At 39.8% G+C, this 10,044-nt stretch overlaps 1 protein-coding gene across 1 annotated transcript; it reads right to left on the minus strand.

The window, feature by feature from the left end:
* Nucleotides 1–1,351: 1,351 nt before the first annotated feature.
* Nucleotides 1,352–8,953, minus strand: LOC134645419 (tumor necrosis factor alpha-induced protein 2-like). Its single transcript, XM_063498844.1, has 12 exons — nt 8,884–8,953; nt 8,273–8,356; nt 7,529–8,174; nt 7,161–7,272; nt 6,831–6,953; nt 4,632–4,726; nt 4,424–4,516; nt 4,190–4,316; nt 3,974–4,093; nt 3,724–3,879; nt 3,046–3,167; nt 1,352–1,953 (listed from the first exon to the last, which is right to left on the minus strand). Exons 2-12 carry the CDS (start codon nt 8,301–8,303, stop codon nt 1,803–1,805), a joined length of 1,776 nt encoding a protein of 591 aa, XP_063354914.1. The 5' UTR covers nt 8,304–8,356; nt 8,884–8,953; the 3' UTR covers nt 1,352–1,802.
* Nucleotides 8,954–10,044: the final 1,091 nt, after the last annotated feature.

Here is a 10,044-nt window from a genome sequence, read left to right on the forward strand (position 1 = left end):
CATAAAAGTGTAAAAAGGTGATGTTGTGTTCATGTTTAGTCATTTCAGAAGTTGGAGCCATCAGAGCTTTAGCAGCATCCATCATCATTAAACACGTGTGATGAGCATTAAGTAGACCGTCAGTGTTTTTTTGCATGATTTTAAAAGGAAATTTTATAATCAGTATGACTCACTTATTTGTTAGTTCCTAAATAAGCTAAAGGTGGAAGTTTGTGACTTCGTGAAAGTAAAAACACAGAACCATGACAACTAATACTGCCAAACCTCAACCCACTCCACCACACTTCACCAGATTTGTTGGAGGTCAGAAAGTGGAAGTGTGTGTGTGTGTGTAGTATACATGTGAACAGACTGTTTAGATCAGTTATTCTGGTTTAACACAGAAAAAGTCCAGTACGACTTGAGATATTTACTGGTGATCACTTACTTTGGTTTCATATTGTTCTTTCTGGTGTTTGCATTGCATCTTTTAAACGACTGACATCCACTCGGACCTTTCTGCTGCTGTGTGGATACACACTGCAGGTATATCTTTTACTAAGTCAAACTAACATTTATCCAGGCCTGGGTTACAGAGGGCAGCAGTCTACACAGAGACACCCAGACCTCTCTCTCCCCAGCTCTTCCAGTACAGGGCACTGAGCTGTTCCTGGGCCATCCAGGAGAATCTCTCCAGTGTGATGGGTGTTTTCATGCAAGATAATTTCTCAGACATATCAGATGTAGATGATTCCTTACTAGTTTAATAAGTGAACCTCTAAAAAGGAGAAATGTAGATTTACATAAGTTGGGAAGGTCTTTTGGAACCATTTCTGAACTATTAATGGTTAACTTTCCTCTGTGCTAACTTGATTTTAGCTTCTAGTCTTCTCCTCCATGGAGGGTGACGCGCCTTGTGGCTGTTCATCCTATAGCCAAGCATCTCAGTGACTGATCACTGCTGCTGTGGTGTAGATCAGCTGGTTGGTTTTGGTGGTGATGGTTGCTGTAGGGTTTGTCCTGATGCTGAAAATCCCTGCTCGCCCCTGTGGGCGGTCTATCCTTCAAACTCGGGTCCTCTACGAGTGGCCTGGGAGCTTGAGGGTCCTGTGCAGTATCTTAGCTGATCCTAGGATTGCGCTCTTCTTCACATATGCACATGTATAATGTTTAGTAGATGATCCACATGTAAACTAACTGTAGGGTTTATAGTATGTGCAACAAATATATATATATATATATATATATATATATATATATATATATATATTTGTTGCACATACTATAAACCCTACAGTTAGTTTACATGTGGATCATCTACTAAACACAGAGTAAACAGTAAAAACAAATTGAGCTGGTTTTTGCACATTTATTAGAAAAACTTAACTTACATCTATTTATGTACATGAGACATGTATAATTCTCTGTAATACAACTTATGAAAAAACTAGACTTTAACATCATTTTAGTTTTTACACAAAACGACATATAATAGAACAACACTGACCTGTTTGTAAGTGTATAAAAACAAACACTTGCATACTTATTTACAGTTTATATGAAATGCACAAAAATTACCAGCATGAATGTAACATCTAGCTTATGTATACAGTAACATACAGTAACTACAGCAAGCATGCACCATCACAGAGTCTGCGTATAATAGGGATTTCAGTCTAAGTAGCATCTGAACCAAGGTTTTTCCATGGCATTCACTCTGTATGTCTTTATAGAGAGACTGTAACACAATATAATACACAATAATATTGCTGCTGTGCAATCAAACTCTCAGTCAGTGATACTCTGACAAGCAAATGTACGGCTCATCTCACTTCAACTTTGGAGAAAAACTTCCGGGTTCCAGGATCAGCACGGCTCTCCTTCAGTATGTCCGACAGAGTGGTTTTGACGATTTTCCTGTCGGCTTTGGAGAGGTTTGTCTTGAGTTTGAGCAGAGCCGAAACATGTTTTTCACTGTTGGTGATAGAAAGAAGAAAGGGTTAAAAAAAGTGATGATTTTCTCTGTAAAGTCAGAGACTGTGAAAAAAAGGATTGTCATGTGAAAGCTGCCACATTTGATATAGAAAAGAAAAAATATAAAGAAATGAGTTAGAGCATTTTTTTTCAGCTAAATATAATCTGCAATGTTTTATTTCACTTTCAACATAAGAATAACAGCAAAAGTTATAACTTCACTGATCCCGTCAAGACTTGTTTTCATTGACATGTTATGTCTTTTTCTGTGTGTAGCCAGTTTTCTGCCCCTGACACACATCCTTCCTGCAAACACTAACAGCTGTCATTAGCACATCACCACACCTATTTAAATTGCTGAGAAGAGGGGAGATGGAAAATGTCTCAGTCCACCCCTGTTGGAAATCTGACAATAGGTGGAGCTCTTACTGAAATGGATCCGTGCCTCAAATGCATGTGACTCTCCGAATATGAACTAGTTTTACCAAATAACTCTTCCATAAAACTCTTATTCAGCATAAACATATATGAGTGCTATCAAGAGCAGTGTTTATGTCTCCTGGTTCCCTCTCTCCTTTTTCTTTAAGGTTAGAAATGAGACCAAATCAAGACAGTTTGGTTTTCCGGTGGAAGAAATCTTTCATTTAACTCTAATTAACAGCATTATTGACTTCATCTACACACAGCTGCTGCTGCTGCTTCTCTCATGCCAGCATGTTTTATTTAGCTTTCTGTTTCAGTGCACTATCAGTGAAACTGGTAATGTAAAATAGAAAGGCAGCACATCTACTTTTGGCTAATGTTAGTTCCCATGAATGTAGCTCATCCTGCTCACAAGAAACATCTGAAACTAATTGAGATGTTTCGCTCAGTCTACTTCCTGTTTTCCCTCAGCTCTCTCTGAAAACTACGATTGTTTATCCTGGCCTAATGTCTCACAAAGCTCTTATCATGATATAGTTCTTTATACACTTCTTCAGTTGTTTATGATACACCAGGCCCCAAAAATGAGAGCACATTACATTTGCGTGAGTTATACTCTGCATGTTTTTGTATTAAAGTAAATAATGTCTGAGTCAATTCAAAAGTTACCTGAGGTCGGGATAAGCAGATCCCACTGAAACAATTTGCATCTGTATGGCAGGAATATCTTGGAGTTTTAGCACTTCTGCAATCTTGGTCAGGATTTCCTTTAACCAGTCTTGTTTGGATCCCTGTGAAGAGAAATCAGTGACGTCAGTTTTGTCTGCAAGTTTCCCCAAACTGTAATCAACATAGCTGCTGTTTTTGGAAATAATGATGTTTTTCCTTCAGGAGCTATTGGACTGGAACTTCCAGCCAGCTGGGCAGTAAATGTGAATCTAAATTCTTTCAGTTAAACAGACTGGAATTTTGCTCCAATTCTTACCAAAAATCTTGTACTGCAAGTGGCAAAGGATCTTGTTCCATTTAATAATATTATAATCCCTGTCTCATAATTGTAACTCCTTGTCCTCTCACCATTCCAGATCCAATATCTATTGATAAATGTCTTTTTTCTATTTCTTACTGATTTTTCTTTTTCTTCACTTCATTTTGAAAGTAAAACCAAAGTAAGAGGATAAATTTCAAAACTTTAATATAGCCTGTCAATGGTTCTTTTATTATTGTTAGTTAAATTTGTGACTAAGGTTGTTTCACCCTGTCAAACAATGTTATGCTGATCAGTGTTTGTGCTTGATTGATTTTATTTGTGTCTCAGCTAAAGTGTGCAGTGAAGGCAAGTCTCACCATTCTGGCAAACAGCTCGTGCAATCTCTCTGCATTTTCTTTCACAGTCGTGTAAGCCTTCAGCTGACGATCCTTGTCCTTCAGTTTGACCTCTCCTTTCAGGAGCCTCCGGACATATTCTACTGTCATTTCCTGCTGAAGCTGACCAATCAGCTCCTGAATTAAAGTAACAAGATCATATTTTAGTCCATTGATTTAAAAGTTGGTAATAATGGCTTCATAGCAAAGTTTCACGCTGTCATGTTTCTACCTGATGACAGGATTGAGTCAAACCCTGAAGTTCTTGAAGCTCTTCTTCAGTGCTGTTCAGCAGCTTCTCAAACGTGTTCTTCTTCAGCCAGTCACTGGTTCCCACCTTCTGGTAGTGTGGCTGTGTGGGGAACAAATGTAAGGCATTTTGTTGATCTCTAAAGAGGATAGCTGAAATTAAGAAAAACTGCCTCTAAATCTGTTTTAAAGAACTTACCTTGAGGATCTTGTGCACAGGAGTTAATAAATAAGTGTGGGCGGACTGTTTCATCTCAGTCAGACCTCGCAAACAGTTTTCCCGCACATTCTTTGGGAATAGATGGCTCTCCATGATAACGAAGTCCCTTTAGACAGACCACACAGGACACATTAGCTCACAGTGAAGTATTCGGCTGTTATGATGAAGGTAAAATTATAATTTTATCTTCATCTAACTGGATCAGAAACATACCTGAACTGTTCGACACAGCTGAGGTTTGCCTTTATAAGAGCTTTGCTGTGCGTTTTGTTCTGCTTAATGATGTCTTCGTGAAACTCTTTATACCTGCAGAAGATTAAAAACAGTTTTCACTTCTATTATCTTGTTATTACCAAACATAAAACTAAAATGTATTTTCAAATGACAATATTTAAAAGACAGCCTTGTGAAGCCTTGTTACCTCTGCATGAAGTCTGTCAGGTTGGATGTTATTTTCTGGGCCTTGTGCAGGTCTCTTACAGTTATATGTGCTGATGTCACGATGCCGTTAATAAACTGAAGACAAATGGATGGACAAATCAGTGGCAGTTTTAAGTACCCAAAGCACTTTACACAGCAATGCACTTCCATCATTTTCAGATCCAGTTAAACTAACAATGTTATGTCATTTTTTCACCACAACAATTTTTATTGCACAGTTCTGACATAGCAATGTATCCAAAGCCTCTCATCATGGTCAACAATTAGAAGTCAACAAATGCATGACTCACCAGAGATGGGCAGTAATGCGCGTTACTGTAATCCGATTACTTTTTTCAAGTAATGAGTAAAGTAAGGGATTACTATTGCAAAAAAGGTAATTTGATTACTGTTACTTTCCCGTAAGCACGCTGCGTTACTGCGCTACTAAAACCGTGATTTTTTTGTGAGCGTCTCATGACAATGACGTAAGCGAGTGCGACGTTCGTGGCAACAGCTGTGTGCAGATCAAGAATGGATAATTGTCACTCGATCCGTACCGGAAACCCGATCGGTACCCCGCATGCGCAAATCTTACGTCACTTCCTCTCTTTGCCAACATTGCGACAGTTAATGTATTTGAGTGACACGGTTAGCGCCCAGTTAGCTCCTAGCATTTCTCAACAGCTCTGCCTCCTTTTCGACTACCTGGGACATTTAAACAATGGATAATCTGTTTACAAACAAACTCATGCTTTTCTCCTCAACAGAGAGCATCCCCCGATTGAACAACAGCGCCGTAAAATAAGAAGAATGGCGCCGAATTACAGACTTAATAATACTGACTTAGTAATGTGTCACGTCAAGATTCATCAGCCAGATTAAGTGTTTACTGACAATTGACAGTGATAGCGGACATCATCATCACTATTCCAACAATCCTCTCCGCACAGAAAAACATAAACACACTCGACTATCACTAAATCAAATTAAACATGCATTTGTAATGACGCTACTTCAGTTTACAATATGGTTCATTCGCTCGGTCAGCAGGTGGCGGTATCCTTGTACCAGAGGGGAGTGACAAAAACGTTAGCGTCCGCTGTTCACTGCGTGGGAAGAAAACTTCTTTTTACAGCGAAAAACCCCTAACTTCCGAGCAAGCACAGAGTACGCTACCACGGAAATTCACAAACTCGCGGATTCTTCCATTGACCGCTCCGGCACACCTGCACCAGGGCAAACCTCCGCCTACCCCACTCCTGCTATACAGGTGAAAATAGAGCAACAGGAGTCTTTGATTTTATTTATTTTCTGCTGTGTTTTACTTGCATCTACTTGAAAGACTGAGTGTAAACACAAAAACCTATTTTATCTTATGTGCAGGAATGTGAAGAAAATAGGTTTAAATGTTAAACAAATTTCTTCCAGTCAGAGAATGGTAAATGGCCTGTATTTGTATAGTGCTTTACTAGTCCCCAAGGACCCCAAAGCACTTTACACATCCAGTCATTCACCCATTCACACACACATTCACACACTGGTGATGGCAAGCTACATTGTAGCCACAGCCACCCTGGGGCGCACTGAAAGAGGCGAGGCTGCCGGACACTGGCGCCACCGGGCCCTCTGACTACCACCAGTAGGCAACGGGTGAAGTGTCTTGCCCAAGGACACAACGACCAAGACTGTCCGGGGCTCGAACCACCAACCTTCCAATTACAAGGCGAACTCCCAACTATTGAGCCACGATCGCCCCGATGCACGATGTTGCATATAATTTAATTTTTGCTTGATGCATAAAGTTAAAAGATTAAAACCAATAAAACAAATTTTAAAAAGAGACTTTTCCATTCGATTACATTTTATATGATGGATTACGCAGAAAGTAGAATTGGGCTGAAAGATCTATCGCTTTATCACCTATTCAGGTTTTAAATCATGTTTTTAAAAAGTAGCTAAGTAATTAATTTCTTTTGAAAATAAGTAATCAGGAAAGTAACGGGATTACTTTTTTGGGGAGGTTATCAGTAATTAGTTACTGATTACTTTTTTCAAGTAACTTGACCAACACTGTGACTCACTATAAGAATCCTTGAAGTTGGCCACCACAAGTAATGCCTTTCACTTTATATTAATACATTTTCATAAAAGCATCAATTTCAGCCTCTTTAATATTATGTTGTTGCAGCAACTCTACCTGGATGACATCATAGGCCACGGGACTGACGTAGCAACCATCATCTCTTGTCGGCTCCTTTCCTTGATCCCACTCTTTCTTTGCTTCATCCAATACTCGGCCAATAAAAATCATCAGGTCGCTCTAAGCACACAACAAGACACCGCTGTCACTTTTGAAATGCTTTCACGTGTAAAGATTTAATTACTGACAGTAATAATTACATCTACAATATTATGTTCAAAAAAATAAAACCAGAAACTCTTTGATGCTGGACTTGCACATCTCACTTTAAGCCCTGCAATGACCATACTGATTAACTGGATACACGCCTTAGATACACTGTGTTACCTGTTGTTTGCTGAGGTACTCCTCCTCCAGAGGTTTCAGTAACTCATCAGGAAGCAGGTTTCCCAGCGCTTCAGTATTGATATTACTGGCCAGCTCAGGTTTTTCAAGGATTCTGGTACGCAGAGCAGATAACACATGAGTTTCTATAAACACCCCAAGTTGTGTTTAGTTTACAAAAATGTCATTTATTTTGCTCATTAAGAAAACAAGAAATTAGCCGTTACATTTGTATTATTATTCACTATCTATCTGTAATTGCTCAGGTATTTATTCTTCAAGGATCAATGAAGGACCTCGCACTGACAGACATCATAATGTTTAGGCACAGAAAGATGCTACTTCAAACAATAATTGAACTGGTGGCTTACCCTGGATAAAACTCCTTCACCCATCGCAGGAGGAAGCTGCAGTCCTTGTCATCCAGAACAAAGTCTGCAAGCTTTTTGAGTCTTGCCTTGAAAGTTTGATGGTACAGTCTTGCATAAAAGTTACAGATGTCCATCTCTGGTGGGTAGCAGTTCTTCACCACCTCCACCACCCACTCCATGTCCTCCTTCAGCTGCCTGCCCATGGACTGGACGTCTGCTCGGATAGGCGACTGGTTCACCTGGTTACCAGTGGGGCTCGATGGGTTCTCCAAACGACTATACACTAATTCATGAAGCACTTTGTCATGGCGCGTCTTCCACTTCTTGGGCCTCCAGGCTGATGGCGTCCGGCATCTTTGTCTCCACAGCTGGTCCTGCTCTTCCTCAAGGTTGATGGCTTTCACTGCAGATGTCAAAGCAGACACCGCTGCCGCACTGCTGAGAGAAAGACTCTGCTGCACAGTCTGCTCTATACGCTTTTCAAGTGCTTCATAGTCTGCAGCAAGCTTTTCTACTGCTTCCTCGTGAGCTTTAATTGCATCAGCCTTGGTTATCTCTCCAAACAGATGTTTTTCCCTCTCGATCAGTTGTTGAGTGGCTTCAAAGAGGTTTTGTCTTTCAAGGTATTCCTCAAAAGTAGGATTCACTGGTGGACAAAAACAAAGATCGATAATTTTCAAACAGTTCACATTTCTCCTAAAACAACGTGTTTAACATTTCTGGAAGAAATGGAGATGGCTATGCCTGTTGTGGATGAAGCCGACCGGGTCCGCATTCTTCTCCAGGTAGTAAAAAGTGACCAAAAGACCAAGAAAAGTGCTGACAAATCTGCAATTAAAAAAAAAAAATCAGTAAGTTAAAAAAAAAACCCCACTTTCTCCGTCTTAATATACATTTTTTCTATGATTGCCATAAACTAAACATTTTAGCCTTGTGCACATCATGACTGTGAAATAACAAAAAAATAGATTAAACCATAAATCTGCAATACATGCATTGCTATTTTTTTAATTTTCAATAAATACAATGATTTCTGCTTTATAAATCCCACAATTATCACCAGCTCCGTAACTTAACTACATGATAAAAAAAACACAATAACAACAAAACTGCAATGTTTCATGCACGAAAGAAGATGAAAAAACACTTTTTTACAGAACAACACATTTAAAAATGAGACCCAAACAACATCAGCCATAACACAACAAAGACAACTACTGAAATCAGAAAAAATACAAAACCTCATCCAATCTAATTACAACAATACGCCAAAGTAAGTCTGTAAAAAGCATTTTTGTGGCCAAACAAACTATCCACATTATATATATATAAAAAGTCATTCAGATTCTACTCACATAAGCTTCACAGTCACTGCTTTGAAAGTAACTGCAGCTGCTGTGAGCTTTTATGCCTAACGAGACAAACTCCTCCTGCTTGGGCGATGTAGGGAAATTTCAGAGAGACCCACAGAGCCACACATGCAATCCCTCCCCTTTCAAAGCACACAGACACACACACACAGAAAGCAGTGCTGTTTTTAGCATTAGGACAGAGGGCTGCAGTCTACACAGAGACACCCAGACCTCTCTCTCCCCAGCTCTTCCAGTACAGGGCACTGAGCTGTTCCCGGGCCATCCAGGAAAATCTCTCCAGTGTGATGGGGGTTTTCATGCAAGATAATTTCTCAGACATATCAGATGTAGATGATTCCTTACTAGTTCAATAAGCAAACCTCTTAAAAGGAGAATTGTAGATTTACACAAGTTGGGAAGGTCTTTTGGAACCATTTCTGAACTATTAATGGTTAACTTCCCTCTGTGCTACCTTGATTTTAGCTTCTAGTCTTCTCCTCCATGGAGGGTGACGCTCCTTGTGGCTGTTCATCTTGTAGCCAAGCATCTATCATGTTCACTTGTAACCTGCAGTTATCATTCTTATAATTTTTACAATTAACATATCATAATTGTCACGGGATGCTGGGGCAAACCGTGTGAGAATTATTTAGGACCCAAAATGCGGCAGCTCTGGTGCAAGTGAGTTTATTTAACCAAAAGTGGATACAACAGGGATGGCGAGGTTGAACATGAAACTAAGAAAACCTAAACTGGGAAAAACTAACAGAAACTAACCAGAAACAGATATGCAGGGAGGTACGGGGAAATACACAGAAAGACAGACAGAGAGACGCAGACGAACCAGCAACAAGCAGGAGAACGCACAGGGCTTAAATACACACAGCAGTAATCAGGGGATGGGAGACAGGAGTGAAACACACCTGGGAGAAATCACAACTGACGAGGCGGGGAGACGTAAACTGAACACACTGACATCAGACAGAGACCTTCAAAGTAAAACAGGAACACATACACGCAAAGACACAGACTAAGAAACGCGAACCAAACACAGAGACCTTACTACACAAAAGGGAATACACAGGCATGGATGACACCAAACAGAGGGAACACAACTAAACCCTGGGAAACCAAAACACAACAGTCATAATACATAAAACCATC

The sequence above is a fragment of the Pelmatolapia mariae genome, linkage group LG16_19 (genome assembly GCF_036321145.2).
Source record: "Pelmatolapia mariae isolate MD_Pm_ZW linkage group LG16_19, Pm_UMD_F_2, whole genome shotgun sequence".
Lineage (NCBI taxonomy): Eukaryota > Metazoa > Chordata > Actinopteri > Cichliformes > Cichlidae > Pelmatolapia > Pelmatolapia mariae.